The 16416-nt window shown below is 33.2% G+C and overlaps 1 protein-coding gene across 1 annotated transcript in view; it reads left to right on the top strand.

The window, feature by feature from the left end:
- UPF2 (UPF2 regulator of nonsense mediated mRNA decay) overlaps positions 1 to 16416 on the top strand; it is a 90549-nt gene that overhangs the window by 9120 nt on the left and 65013 nt on the right. Inside the window, exons 4-7 of the mRNA XM_061126074.1 lie at positions 9201 to 9361; positions 12306 to 12503; positions 12973 to 13122; positions 14342 to 14445. Coding sequence (XP_060982057.1) covers positions 9201 to 9361; positions 12306 to 12503; positions 12973 to 13122; positions 14342 to 14445 — 613 coding nt within the window. The remainder of the gene's footprint in view (positions 1 to 9200; positions 9362 to 12305; positions 12504 to 12972; positions 13123 to 14341; positions 14446 to 16416) is intronic.

Genomic DNA, 16416 nt, shown 5'->3' with positions numbered 1-16416 from the left:
TAAAAAAAAAGAAATTGGGCAAGTATATGATGAGTTCTACATTGTGGATTTTTACTGTGATTTAAAAATCTCCTTAACGTTGAGGGATAAGTTTTCTTTTTCTATCACTTTAACTTATCTGCTATTATTTTTTTGTGTGTTTCACTGTTTCTTTTCTATAGCAGGTTTGCTTTTGTATTTTAGTTGATTGACATCACCATTGATACTTGCTCTTTTCAAGAGAATAGGTCATACATTAGTGATATCTTAGATCAGAAGTTTGAAAAATAGTGTACCGAAGTAACTGTGAAAAAATTCTTTAAATGCAACTATGTAAAGTGCATTTACAGGAGTCTTTCTCCTGGGGACATCCATTCAAAATTCTAAAGGAATAATGTTTTTGCCTGTGGTGAAGATCCCTAATTTAGGCCACCCTTGATTATAATATACTGTAGACTACTGTGTATCATCTGCACCTAGAAGGCATCAAAAGGCTAGAAGTTGATGCAGTTGGTGGATATTAGGTCAGTATGGAGGTGTGTATGTGGAGCAGGGCTGAGGGTGTGCAGAAAGGAGGCAATAAGCGGTAGCCTTTGGCTGAATACTTTGCACCTATTGTAAAGTTCCTGTGTGGGGAGAACATTTATTTACTCTTTTAAACCTGTAGTTGGGGAGGACTGGTTTACGTAGTTACCTCTAGAAGGTGCTTAACTTAGCCACAAAAGACTGCAATAGTGTATGCCAGTTGTTCACTTAGGTAAGGGATAAGATAGGAGCAGAGGCTATATGGATAAATCTGTGGTGGCTGAAGCTCACTCAGAGGTGAGAATTTAAGATGGCAGTGGTGTTCCTTAATGTTTCTTTAAAAAAAAGTCCTCATTTTGTGCTTTTGAATATCAAGGACTGTTTTAAACTTTGAAGAGGCAACTTCAGAATGTACTTCTGTAGTCAGTAATGGGTTAAAAAAGAAAGTAGTGTGTCTCTATTAATAATTTTCACATATATTAGCCTTCTTAGTTATGATTTACATAGTCATTTGTATAGTCTTTTTCCTTTTCATATATGTTTTATCTAATATGTCACAGGTTATTTTGAAAGTATGCTTTTTTTTTTTTTTGGCAACTTTCTAAGTTTTTTTTTTTAGTTAAACTTTTTATTCTGTGTTGGAGTATAGCTGATTAACTGTGTTTTGATAGTTTCAGGGGACAGCAAAGAGACTCAGCCATACGTATACATGTATCCTTTCTACATTTTCTGTTTTTGATTGGCCTCACAGAAGCTTTTAGGGTCTTAGAGTCTATAATGATTTAATCTAGTCATCCTTCCAATGCAAAATGCAATCCATTTAATAGATTATCTGACATAAATTATTCTGAAAACTTCTTGAACTTAGTGCTCTGAGCCATTTCACTGTTGGACACACCTATTCCTAGCCTGTTTGCTGGGAATTTAAGCTGAAATTTAACTCTCTATATAATGGTTCCCTTTGATTTACTTGTTTTTTTCTGGTACAGACAGAATAAAGCTACTCTGAGTGGGGTTCCATGAACTGTTTACCTGTTCCCAGTGAATTAAGTAGAGAAACTGAGACAATACATTTAGACATTTTGATAGCAATTTTTCATTGCCATGATATTGTCATTATATTTTATAGCTGTGCAGTGACTGGAAAGAAAATTATTCCTTTACGACAGATAGTTTGAGAAGCATTGGCATGGGACATGTCTCTTCTTTTACACCATGATGTCTCAGAGTATTTGCAGACTGCCAAGGTGTTTCCCTTCGATCTTCTCCAGGCTCAGTATGTCTGGTTCCCTCAGTTTGCTGCCTGATTTTCAGACACTTTGGATGTTTGTTTTTGATGCCTTCTTTTCTGCCTGTGGCCTACAGTTTTTATAGCTGCAGTCTTTTGACTTTTTGTTATACCTAAAGACAAATTTTTCAAATGGCATGCTGCCAAGCCAGTTCTTCACTTTGAACTAGAGACATAATTTTTTATTCCTGATACAGACTTAATTCTTAAACTTTAGGTACTTTTGGCATATTATGTTAGCCTAATGATAATTGATGGTGATAATTGATATAAATATATATATATTTTTTTCCATGCCACATGGCTTCTGTCATCTTAGTTCTAGGACCAGGGATTGAAATGGTGGCCCACGGCATTGAGTGCCCAAAGCACTGAGTCCTAACCACTGGCCTGCCAGGGAAATCTCAGTGATGTATATATTATTAATTATACTTATCCACTGTTCACATTTAGATTAGATTTCACATTTAGATTAGATAGGCAGACCTGTTTTTGTTCATGATTAAAGTCACAGAAGAAAATTTTGAAACAGGATACAGTGTTGAGACCACAGCTTTGTGGCCTTTTCCTAGAAACTTAGCTCGTGTTAATACAGAGCTGTTGACCTATGGTTGGTTATTAGAGGAGGCTATTTACTAAATGTAAATTGACCTTAGCCTGGGAGCAGTTATTTTATCACAGGAACTGTCTAATTATATGTAATTATTTGGAGGATGTGAGAATCTTAATCACAGTGTAGAAAACAATTGGCATACGGCTTAGTAAGTCACTCATGCCTTAGGATAGCTTCAATTTGAAGAGCCTTTGTAAGTGAGGATTTAAGTGCCTCACTGAGCAAAGACAGGAGGAATTGGATTAATGCAGAGTCCCTACTTGGCCTAATGTTAGTCTCCTTACTTCTAAGAGGGTATTTTACAATTAAAATGGCCAGTTTCCAGAAGTTTCTTTCTGCCAATCATTATCCAGTAGATGTTTTGAAGTTTTTCTCTATCATAGGAATAGATCACAGATGGTTGTTTTTCTCAGTCAGGTTTCTCTTAGGCATGATAATGCTAGAAATCTAGGTGCCAAGCTAGTGAGTATTTAAGACTCATGTAGTTAAACTACCTTAAGCCTTTATCCACTGTCTTTAATGATGGTTTTTAAAAATGTGAAATACCCTGTGTTTTTAATCTATGAATTGTAAATGCTCTTGGTCATTCTGGTTAATTTGGGAGATGGCATGGTGCTTAGGGATTGTGAAGTGTTAGTCTGTACTCATTGAAGTCTATATTTAAAAATTTATTTAACCAATTAAAAGAAAAGTAATAAAACCTCTCGTGTTTTCTTAAAAACACTATAATGGATGAATGAAGGCATGACTGAATGAGACCTGTTGAGTCTCAGCTGTTCCTTTCTGCTGTTAGCTATGCTGATATGTATTAGTTACAAGCCCCTGAGGATTTACGGTTGTTAGCCAGCAATAAAATTCATCCTAGGGTTGGGTGAATTCTAATAAATGTGAATTTATAAGCTTTTTGTACTTGCTAAGTACAAAAAATCTTATTTTTAAATGCATTTTGGTTAAGTAATTGATCTGAAGAGTTAAAATTAATATTTGCACATTTAAAATATCATCTAGTAGTATTTTCCAGTCTAGAATTAATAGTTTTACCTCTTGCCAAGTGTTATTTTTTATTATTTTCAGTGCTGTTACTTTATACTCGAAATGCTTTCTACTTTGAGATTTTATTCTCATTGAGGTAATATAACCTAGTATTTTTTTGGCATTTAATAAAAATTGGTTGAATAAATGATTTAATTTTATTGGATATAACTTAGTTATGTAACAGTTAATTTTTTGCAGTATAGTGAAATCATGAATTTAGATTCTAAGAATACTTGCTTCAATAATTCTGAAGTGTCTTAATTTCTTTTTTTTCTCCTTTATTGGTGGGAGTGAGGGCACATTTTCTTTTCAGTACTGGTGAATTATGACCTTCATGATTGCATGCTCAGTTCAACAGCAGTAAATGATTTGATTTAAAGTTTTGGAAGGAAAAAAATGTAGGTAGAATGTAGACTTTTCCCTTGTTAACGTAACCAGAGAGGTTTCTTTTATTAATGCAAATTCATGAGGCATTACTTTAACAGTGTTGAAACCTGAAAACACATTCACCTGACATTCAGTAGTATTGCTTTTACCTTTCATATTCTTTCCGGTTAAGTTGTACCTTGCCTTTACAGGAAGATTGTTTATTAAATGCAGTCCATGGGGTCGCAAAGAGTCAGACATGACTTAGCGACTGAACAGCAAGTATTAAGCACTATTAAAATGTTATGTATCACTGTACTTTATATTTACAGAGACTTTAGCAATTTTATAAGTGTTTCAAAATTGTTACCTCCTAGATATTTTCTAATCGAGTCAGTGATGTTGATATAATTCATTAATCACTGGGTACAGTTATGCTTAATTGTTGCTCTGTGCTCTTCATATAAGATTGTACAGCATTCATAACCAACTTCAAAATTGCTATCTCCTTCTAGATATTTTCTGAGTCAATGACTTTGATATTAGTTGATTAATAAATCTCTGGGGACAGTTATGCTTAACTATTGCTCTACTCTCTTCATGTAAGATTGTTCAGCATTCATAACCAAATTCTAAAATGAAACCAGAAGAAAATTCAAGTTCTCATGAGAGTTTGATAGAACAGTAAAGATGAAAAGTGAAACCTAGTAGTTTTTCATGGGTCTGCTTCATGGTTATTTTTTCAAGATTTGGCCATGTGTTCTATGTTATTTTACATGAGTGGTTAAGGACAAAGCTAAAATAGATTTTCTGTATTCAAGTTTTTTTTTTTTTAATTTGGCTGAAAGAAGATTAAAATAATACTTAAAATTTTAAGTTCTTGCCTTTGCTACAGTGGACTCTGGCTTTTTTTTTCCCTCATGAAAATACTGTTTTACTTTGATATAGTGCATCAGGTGTATGATCTCATTTGATCCTCACAGTACCCTTGAAAGAAATACCTGTATTTTGAAGGTGATAGATCAGATTTAGTTATTAAAGACCTTGCCCAATATGACTTTGATAGCAAATGACAGAATCAGTTTCTTTCTTATCTCTTCATTCTTTATTTTTCACATCCTCCATAGTATTCATCTTCATCTGCATTTTGTTTAAGGTGTCTAATAAACCCATTAGCTACTCAGAATTTATAAGTCAAATCCAAATAAAAGAAGGACCCAAAAGAGAATATAAAACCAGCACCTTGGTTTGGGAAAACTTGCCTTTGATATATGCATTTGAGAGACATCCTAATTCAATATATGGTACCAAGTGGATAATTTGAGAGGCAGTGTAATCCAGGAGTTAAGAGAATGAACTTTGGAACCAGACTGCTTGGGTTCAAGTTTTAGATTTGTCATTTACTCTGTAACTTTGGGCAGGTTACCTCACATCTCTGTGCTTTGGTTTTTTTCTTCTGTAAAATGGGATGACAGTAGCACCATATCTCTGAGGTACATGTGAATGATGCATATGTGAATGCATATGTGTAAAGGCATTTAATAACAGTATCTGGCACATTGTAAGTATCAATAAATGTTGCCTGCTCAATTCTTCAGAAAGTTTTTCGAATGAGAATTTCTTTTTGTGCCAAAATGATGCCCAAAATGTGTATGTTAAACTTTTTAAACTTTCATAGCTTATTTTTAAAAATTCATTTTTAAAAGCAATATAAAGCAACAGAATAAACACTGTACAAAATAAAAGAAGTAGCATGAAGGCCAGGCAATAATAAAAATTTTAAAAATGGAAAAAAATGAATGTCTCAATATAAGAATTTTTTGAGGCATATGTGGCTTTCCTTATGAGATATATTGCTTGATTCCAGAATGGACTATTTGAGATAGTCAGATTTACAATATTAAATTAATGTTAAATATAATATAAAAAACACTCCAGAAATCAAGGACTGATGTACCTTAGAGGTGCTCCCAGATAGTGATATCTCATATTTTAGGTGCAAGACATCTACTTTCTTTTTTTTTTTTACAGTGAATAAGACTTCGAATTAATTTTGTTTTCATTGCTTGCTTTTCATATCTTTAAAATAGTACCAGTTCCTCCCTATCATGCAGTGAAACCAGGAGAGGGAATGAACTTGTTTATAATATATTTAACAGTTGTACTTGGTTATCTCCAGTTATGACAAGGATTGGCAAACTGGCTTTCAGGCCAGATTAGTAATTACATGATGTTCAAATTTCAGTGTCCATAAATAAAGTTTTATTGGAACATAGTCACACTCATTTGTTTACATATTGTCTGTGCTGCTTTTGTGCTATGCCATCAGACTTGAGTAATTGCAGCAAAGACCATATGGTCTGCAAAGCTTAAAATTATTATTTGTCCCTTTGCAGAAAGTTTGCTGACCTCTGATTTATGACAGCCTCAAAAGAATGGTTTCAGTGCAACTTTCTGTAATAGATGTGCTTCTGAAGAGATCATAATTAAAATGATACATTATGAACCATATTTTCAGCTTGATTTTGCTTAGTGTTATATTCCCATGGAATTTGAATTCACATAAGAAATTTTGGTGAGATTTACACTGATATACAGAAAATGTACTCTGGTCAGATGTGCTGTGTATGTGTAGTTCCCTTATACAGGCCTTCTAAAATTTAATCAAACTGAAAAAATTTCCTGTGGACTTCATAAACTTATAAGAACTGACTTATATAGTGCATTCATTAGAAATTGTTTCATTTAAATTTCTTTAGAACTCCTAAATGACTAGGGATTTTGAATTTTCAGGCACCTGCGATGGCTTCTTTCTCTGCTTGAAGTTTGTAGTCTTACTACATGCTGTGGAATTAGATATTAAGGAAATATATTTTAAATAAATGGTCAAGGAAAATACATATGACACTGTATGTTTTGTATATAATGGATCTCTTCTAATGCCTTTTCATTGTTGTCCTATACTGCTTTCTGACTGTACAGTGTAAGGTTCTATTGGAAAATCAACCAAAATCTAAGCCCCCCTGCCCTCTAGGACTGTTCGTATTAGACAGTAACCTAAACATGTATGAATTAAGTAGTTAAGTAAATTAGTATTATTAAAAGTTTAATCATGGAATTGAGGTTTTGAGGAGAGCGAGGAGTATCTCCGGAGCTTCAGAGTTTTAACTGGTTGCAGGAGGACTGACTGGAAGAGAATCCCTCTGCCAATGCAGGAGACGCAAGAGATGTGGGTTCCATCCCTGGCTCGGGAAGATCCCCTGGAGAAGGAAATGGCAACCCACTTCAGTATTCTTGCCTGGAAAATTCTGTGGACAGAGGAGCCGGGCAGGCTACAGTCCTTGGAGCTGCAAAGAGACGTGACTGTGTGCATGCGCGCGCGTGAGGACTGGATAGGAGCTGAATGCACACATAGGATAGAATTCAGTCATTTAATTGACTGAATGCAAAGTCCAGGCCAAAGTTTCAAAGTGAGGTTGATACGGAAAAAAGTGTTCACTTTCTGTTTTGATAAAATAGACACCGTCTTGCTACAGCTTGTATGTCATAAATCTTTAGTGAATATTGTATAACCTAAACTGGATGTGTTTTCTTCAAATGACCAGAATGCTAAATTATTAGAGAAGCAAAGTTCCATGTTATGGTATTTTGAGATATTTTTAAATTTTGTTTTAAGCACCGAAATAATTTTGAATCTTAGTTGTCATTAGAGGTTTTGAAATTCCTTGGAACTTGTATCCCTTTTAACATAATTTGCTTCTGAATAAACTTTAAAAATTTTTATTAATATTTCTCCTAATTGTAGAACATTCTAGAGTAGCCTGCTTTTGAGTATAATTTATTCAAATCATTTATTTAATTTTAATGGCTTTTTTAACTTGAAAAATGATGTGACTTCTAATTAAAAGTTCTACCAAGCTCATTTGAAGTAATGTCAGTCATTTTTCATGGCTTGAATATTTTTAAATGCTTGAGTTTTTGTTTTAATTTAAAAAAATTCATTCATAAAGCTTAATGAAAGGAAAGTTAGTTTGAAATAAATATTTGAAGAGAGAAATTGTTCTTTAATGACAGTGTTATTAGAGGAATACTGTTTGGCCTGGATTATTATGGTTAAACTGTCTTGGCATTTTACTAATTTGTTTGTAAAATGATATTATCTAATGTGTATTTAAATCATAAGAAAATGAGTGAAAAATTCTCAGTTTAGATCCTACTAGGCCAGATGTTGGGGAAAAAAGGATTGGATTTAATGAATTGTAGTTGTTCTTTGTATTGATCTATCTAGTGTTTGTAAATGGGACCTGATATTCCTAAAAATAGAAAATGTTAATATTTTAAATATTGTAGCATTGAAACAGAAGTTCCTGTTGATAAGAATGGGGGAAGATGGGGAAGTTTAGAAATGTTCCAAATAAGCAGAGATAATTAAGTGTAGGCAAGGATTTTTTCTTCATGAAAACTTAATTTTATATAACTTTTAAGAAAATGACAACACAAAAAAAACCCATCTAACTTATTTTCTTCTCTGTTCAGAAGAAAACTCAAGGAATAAAAATACTTTTATATATTACTTTTGAAAATGACTCAGTTTACAATTTATAATTGACTTTTTGAAATCCGTATTGTATTTGCATTAAGGTTTATAAATTTCATGTCTTACACTACTACATATTTAGTTGTAGAAAAATTGAGTCCAATTATAGACATTTCAACCATCTAAGCTAATATAGTAAAATTTTTACTTGACTGTACAATTGAAAATTTTCATTACTTTTACATTTCTGTTAATAACTGGGGGTGGCTTATTAATGAACTGTTGCAGAGTAGAAGAATACTTGTGTCCTCTGCTCCTCAGAGTGGCCTGTCCTTGATTAAGTGGGTTGCTCCCGTGATATTTGTTAAATGACTAGATAAAAGTGCTTACATAGTAGATTGAGAATTCACTGTAGGGAAGATGCAGTCTATTTCAAGATAATCTTGAATCAAATCATTGTGAAAGTTTAAAGGTACTGAGTCTCTAACCTGTTTTTGAAAACCAACTTGTGTATCTGGGGTATATGACTGTAACAAAATACTAAAAATCGATTAGTGGTATACTGTTAAATTCTGTATTTCTCCACGCATACTTGTTAATCACACTTCATATTTTCTGAAGAACCAATGTTAAATTTTAATTGCTTACAAAATGTGTTTGTTTAGATGAATTTGATGATGTAAGTTTTGATTTTCAGATACATCTTATCTTAAGTATTAAACATAGGTTATTAAAGAAGGTTGTGCTAATAAGCTTGTTTGAAAATTTCAGATTTTTACGGAACATTCCCAGTATAATAATAGATGATCACATCTGTTTTGATAAGATTGTCAGATTATTTCATCATTTGTTTATAGGCGTATTCTACATTCTAAAGGGGAGTTAAGTGAAGATAGACATAAACAGTATGAAGAATTTGCTATGTCTTATCAAAAGCTATTGGCAAATTCTCAATCCTTAGCAGACCTTTTGGATGAAAATATGCCAGATCTTCCTCAAGATAAACCAACACCAGAAGGTAAGATATCCTTAAAAATAAACACTGATTTTTTTTTTTTTTAGTAAGCATTAATCACTTCTATCTCTCTAGTCTTCTCAGATGTATATTATTGAAATTGGATGTTTTGAAATGCCTTTAAAATTTTTTTAATGAAGTAGTATTAAGACCTAATAAAAATCTTGGAAAGCTACTTAAAATGCTTCTCTGAATGGAAAAGTCTTTGTGCTTAGAGCAGTGAAGCCTAACTCATAATGATATGATGGGTTTCTTTAGGTTCTTTTGTAATAGATATCCTTAGATTGTATCTAACAGGGCCTGTCTTAAACCGTATTTGGGACTATATAAAGATTTACGGTATTTCTCAGGTAATAAGGTGGATTGGACCTTTGGGATACTAATATTTCTATGTTTATTTTTATTTTTAATTTAGTTGTTTTGAATGGTGTATTATCATAAATTGTTACTTAGAACTAAAGCCTACTTTGCAGTTTTATAAGATAAACTTACCATTTTGTAAAATGAGTTATTTCTCATATTATTGCAAAGGTTTTAAACTTCCTTTTTGGTAGGGCTCCTAATACATTACTTTAATATATTATACCAACTACTTGAGAAGTAAGTTGATAAATGTTAATACATTATTAATTTTAAAACTATCTGAAAATCCTGTTTACTTAAAAATCTTAAGAGTGAAGTATTTGTAAAGTATCCCTTTATAATACAGGAAGGTATTTTGTATTTTACATCCTCAATAAGAAAATATCCATTGTATACTGTGAAAACATTTATAGTCCTTCCTTGGTATCTTCAGGGAGCTGGTTCCAGGACCTCTGAGGATGCTCAAGTCCCTCATAAAATGGCTTAGGATTTGCATATAACCTGCACACATCTTCCCATATACATTAAATCATCTGTAGATTACTTATAATACCTACTACAGTATAAATGTAAATGCTATGCAACAAAATTAACAAAATTCTGCCATCATTTTAAAAAGATATTTTCACTTGGTACAGAATTTTAGGGTGAGATTTTTTTTTTTCTTTCAGTATTTAAAGATGTTGTTCCACTGTCTTCTATCTTTCATTGTTTGAAGTGAGAAAGCTGCTATCATTCGTGTCTTTGTTCTTTTTAAAATAATGTGTATTTTTTTCTGATTGTTTTAAAATATCATTATCACTGATTTTAAAGAACTTAATTATGATACTGGCTTGGTGTGGTTTACTTCATGTTTCTTGTGCTTGGGGTTTGTTGGGCTTCTTGAATCTGGGTTTATAATTATCAAATTTCTCAAATCTTGACCTTATTTCTTCAAATATGTATTCTATTCCTGTCTCCCCTTCTATGGGAATTCAAATACCACTATGTTTGAAGTTGTCTTCTCTGTGCTTTAGTATTTTTTTTCTGCCCTGTTTAGTATTGGTTAGTTTCTATTGCTGTGTCTTCCAAATCACTCTTTTTTCCTGTTATGGTATATGATACTCTCATGTAGAAGCTAGTTATGTTTTCCATGGTCTCCGGTATGCTTAGTGTATCTTCTAGCTTATTGAGAATGTGAGATATAGTTGTAATAACTGTTTTAATGTCCTTGTCTTAGTTATATCATTTATATCACTTCTGCATTTATTTAATTGATTGATTGATTGATCTCTATACCTTTGGTAATTTTTCTACTTTGGTGATATCAATCTTTTAAACATAATCTAATGGGTCAAAGTAATAAATGCTTGTTTATTTAGCATTATCCTGATTAGTACTGAGGTTAGGATCTTTTCATATACTCTTTGACTTATCTGTTCAGAGGCTTTATCCATTTTTTTCTATTGAGATTTTGGACTTTATTTGCAGAAGCTCTTTATATCATGGATATTAACTCCTTTGTATAAATATTGCCAGTATTGTCTTCTGGTTTGTCCTTTGCCTTTTTTTTGCCACACAGCATAGCTTATGGAATCTTAGTTCCCTAACCAGGGGTTGAACCTGAGCCCTTGGCAGTGAAAGCTCGGAATCCTGACTGCTGGATCGCCAGGAAATTCCCTGCTCTTCTTTATGTTTTTGTTAAAAAGAAATTAAATTTATCACTCTTTTCTCTTATATTGGTTCAGTGTCCTGTGTTTAAATATGTTTTTTTGTAAGGCATGTAAGTAATGAGTTAGAGAGCCAGTCCTTTATTGTTTTTGTCCTGTTCTTCCTAAATGACTTTTAATGAATAATCTAATTTTTCTCAGGGTTAATTTTAATCTGCATGATCATTTTCTTATAATTCTAGTTTGGAGAGAAGTACAGTGAGAATAGATAAAATCATGAATGGTCTTGTGATCATGAAGTAGGAAATTGTTTTTAATGTTCTGAGTTTTAAGCATCTATAGTTGTATGCAAATGTAGACTATGTGTGTGTGTACAAACACATGGTTTTCCACTCCCTACTGAAATATGTGTATATGTCTTCATCATTCCTTCCCTTCGTTTCTAGTTATTTATCAGTTGACCATTATGGCAATCTGTTTTATACCAAGTGTAATACCTAAAGGAGGGATGCTTCTTAAGGGTTTATGGTAAGATAAACCATAAACTTGTGAACATAATTGAGATAAAATCATACAGAGTGTTGGGAGTAGTAAAGATGCTTCACGGCGGAGGTGGGACTTCAAGCTAAATGTTTAGGAATTGCCAGACTTATGTATTTCTTACGTTGGTTTTAAGCTTTGTGAAGATGGGCCTAATATATCAAATAGATACTTAATCTCATATCAGTTGTTTAAAACTTCAAGAGAAAAGCATGTTTATCCTGTACTTTTCTTTGATCTGTTCTGGTTTAGAGCTTTACTTAAAACAGAATTTGATTTTCTGGTAAAGATGGTTACATGCATAATCAAGAGTGCTTGTTGACTGAAGAAGTATCTGTTACTTGAAACATTGAAGATTCGTTGGTTTTAATTCCCTGTGATTTATTTTACTGTAGAGCATGGGCCTGGAATTGATATATTTACACCTGGTAAACCTGGAGAATATGACTTAGAAGGTGGTATATGGGAAGATGAAGATGCTCGGAATTTTTACGAGAACCTCATTGATTTGAAAGCTTTTGTTCCAGCCATCTTGTTTAAAGATAATGAAAAAAGTTGTCAGAATAAAGAGTCCAGCAAAGATGATTCCAAAGGTAAGTGCTAGAGGACAAATTTTTATATTAAAGTGCTAGAAATTTTAGTTTCAAAATAATATTTGTAAAAAAAATTTCTTTACTTACTAGTTTTGTTATATGAACATTAAGTCACTAGATTAAATGAATGACAGAATAATATGGGCATCTTAATTAATTTGAGTCCACTTTATCTAATCAGATTTATTTTCTCCTCAACATTACCACAAATCCTTATGGCCTGTATGTCTCCATTCATCAGTCCATCCATCCATTCATTTCTTCACTGAACAGATGGCATACACAAAGAAATTATGGTTTTTGTCCTCCATGAGCATAATGTATTTTTAAGAATTTAAACATCAAATTTGCCGGATATAAATGTAGATTCTAAGAAAAATGTTGCAGATTTTGTGAATACTTAATTTTTTGCAGCAGGATTTCAATATGACTTTTAATTCAGAGATACTGATTCTTTGATTTCAAACAGAGACAAAGGAACCTAAGGATAATAAAGAGGTATCAAGTCCTGATGATTTGGAGCTTGAGTTGGAGAACCTGGAAATTAATGATGACACATTGGAGCTAGAGGGTGGAGATGAAGCTGAAGATCTTACAAAGAAACTTCTTGATGAGCAAGGTAAACACTTTTGCCCAAAATTTTAATTTTTGATGTTTTTTAAAAAAATGTAATGTTTTATTTATTTTTTGGCTATGCCATGCAACTTGTGGGATGTTAGTTCCCTGACCAGGGATTGAACTCAGGCCCTAGGCAATGAGAATGCAGAATCCTAACCAATGAATTGCCAGGGAATTCCTAACTTTTGTTTAGTGTTTATACACAAAGCTCTTGCCTGTGAATATGGGTCTTTACTCTAATTCCTTGTTCTCCTGTTGTTTCTAGGCCCTCACTTTTTTGGAATTTGATTTAGAACAGAAACACTACATGTCCCATATTATGTGACTACAAACTTTAGTGATAATCTAAATCTTAATATTTTTTGCACTTCCGTACTTTTAGCATTGTCCTTAATGTATTTTATTTCTGATATAATCTTTACAATCTTAACATAAATGCATTTGAAAGTTGAGAGATATAAAGACAATTGGTATATCAGTTCATCTGTCACTTTTATCCATCTTTACTATTGAGTAATGTTTTGTATTTAGTAATAAAAATATCAGTTTATTATTTCCTGAATACTTCTGTCAAGTTTCTTTATTAGTTAGGATTCTTTATTAGGAGAATGCCTTTGTCAGGGTTGCCTTTCTCTGTGGGCTTCATTGTTTCCTACTGCAGATTCTCTAGCTCTCCACGTCATGAAGGGAGGGAGGCATGGCTGGAGGGTGCCCTCGGCTCAGACCAGCTAGTGACATCTGAGAAAAAGAAGGATTCTCTCCCACTGTCTGTATATAAATATCTTGGAAGGAGTTGGCTAGTCCTGTGTCATGCTTGCCTGTGGCGAGAGGAGTAATGGTATCTGTGCTTGGGCAGCACCCTTTCCCAGCAGAATCCCGTGGATTGCCTTTGAGGGCAAGCAGTGATCATACTGTTAATTGAAGACATGGGAAAGTGGATGTTCAACAGATAAAAATAGTAGATCTGCTCTTAAAACTACATGTAACTTACGACTTCTCATGTAAAATTTGCCCTTTTATAGTTGATAAAGACTAGTGATTTAGGCCTATGATTCTAAAGATACCCTTTCTTTCAAGGGTAATATCTGAAAAGTGCTTCATTTTTCATAAGAAAAGTGCTTTAGATTATCTGTGCCTCAGATAACATCTTATTAAAGGTTTTTATTCTCACATTGTCTTTGTATATTTCTGAACCTACTTAAAATCCAATTTCATATTAGAACAAGAGGATGAAGAAGCCAGCACTGGATCTCATCTCAAGCTCATAGTAGATGCTTTCCTCCAGCAATTACCCAACTGTGTCAACCGTGATCTGATAGACAAGGTATGAGTGCCTCTGTGTAACTTTACTCAAAGCACGTAGGATAGCTCAAATTGGGAATGTCTGTGGTTTTTGCAGTTTTGCCTGTAGAATGAACCATTTCTTCAAATGGAATCTAATATAGGAATTCAGAATGAACACAGTTGGAGCCATTTGTAGATACTGTGTTTGGGGGTGGGACCCTCTAGAATCCTGTAGACTTGACACTTCTCCCCTTCGCATATTGCCACAGTGTGAAAAATACTGTTTTAGAGCAGATGTTTTTAAAGTACTCTCTGTAGATTCCTGGTGTCTTTTCAGGTACTTTCAGGGTGTCTATAAAGTCAAAACTCTTTTCATACTAATACTAGGAGTTTTCCCCCCACCTTTTCACTGTTTTTGACATTTGCAAAAGGGATGATGTGTAAACCTGGCATTTTAATGTGAAGTCAAGCTGCATTGGTAGCAGACTCTTAATAGTAGCCGTTGTAGTCTTCATTGCTGTGCATTTGCAATTAAGAAACAATGTCACTTTAACTTAAAGATCTCTTTGATGAATCTATAAAAATTAGTGATTTTGTTTCATTTCAACCTCTGAGTACACTTCCTTTTAACTTGATAAAATGAGAAGGATGTGTAAAGCGTGTCTACTGACTCAAGGTTGCTTCGAGCAAAGCCATTTGTATGACTGATTTGCAAGCTAAACTGCTGCTTTTTATAGAGAGTACCATTTTTACTTGAAAGAATTGAGGGATGAACCATGGTTATTCAGACTTGGGTATTTAACAGCCATTTTTCTAACATGAACAAAATGAGCCTCTCACTTCAAGGGAAACAATTAAAAAGTATTTACTGCCAGTAGATAGTAGTTGCCAATTTCCTAATTTTTGTTGAAACCTAGTCCATTATTAGCCGTTAAATGTTTTTCTTTATTTTTTCTTTTTATTTTTCAAAAAATGTTGACTTGAGAGGTGTGTGTGTGTGTGTCTGTGTGTGTGTGTGTGACATTTTCTAGTGTTAACCAGTTTTTTTCTGAGTGGATGACCTTTGGGGTTTTTATTATCCTAGTCCACAATTTTTCAGTATTTCATGTGGGTGATTTACTTGAAGGAATTTTAGTGTGCTTTCAGCTTTTCTTTTTGTTATTCTAATTAGCTGTAGAAAGCTTTAATGTTATAGAATATAAATTTTAATAAAATTTATTATACTCCCTTTACAAGCAGAAGAAAAAGTTTAAATTGGTTTTACTGTTGACTAATTCAGTCTTGGTGAATACTTTCAATGTGCGTTTACTGGGTTTGAATCTAATCAACATTAATTGGGTTTTATTTCATCAAAAGTTTTTAGCAAATGGAAGGTGTTTCAGTGAGTGTGTCGCTGAAAAGTTGACATCCCTTATAGGGAAATCAGAGAATCTTTGTAGAAAGAAAGAAAAGTGAAGTTGCTCAGTCGTGTCCAACTCTTTGCGACCCTGTGGGCTGTTGCCCACCAGACTCCTCTGTCCATGGGGATTCTCCAGGCAAGAATACTGGAGTGGGTTGCCATTTCCTTCTCCAGGGGATCTTCCCAATCCAGGGATCGAACCTGGGTCTGCCACATTGCAGGCAGACTCTTTATTCTCTGAGCCACCAGAGAATCTTTGTATTTGATCCTCAAATCTATCTAAAGGTTGAGAAATTAATGATAAAATAATTATGTGAAGCTATAGAAGGAAAATACTGGTGATAACCAATAGGGTTATTTGATAATAGTTATTTTCTTTTTAAAATCATCTTAAATGTTTTCATAAACTATGTGTATTGAAAACCTTTAAATAATATATATACCTGTATTTTAAAAATACTGATTACTCATTGTTTTGTTTTGTAGTGGTTTCCCAGAACATATACTTCTCCCAGCTTTTCTTCTACACTTACATTAGATTTTAGATACATGTATAAAATATTTGACACATTTTTGTTATTAAAATATAGAATAGTGGATTGCTATACTAAA

This window comes from Dama dama, chromosome 23 (assembly GCF_033118175.1).
Source record: "Dama dama isolate Ldn47 chromosome 23, ASM3311817v1, whole genome shotgun sequence".
Lineage (NCBI taxonomy): Eukaryota > Metazoa > Chordata > Mammalia > Artiodactyla > Cervidae > Dama > Dama dama.
Note: the sequence above shows the minus strand (reverse complement) of the source record. Positions and strands in the feature narration are given on the sequence as shown.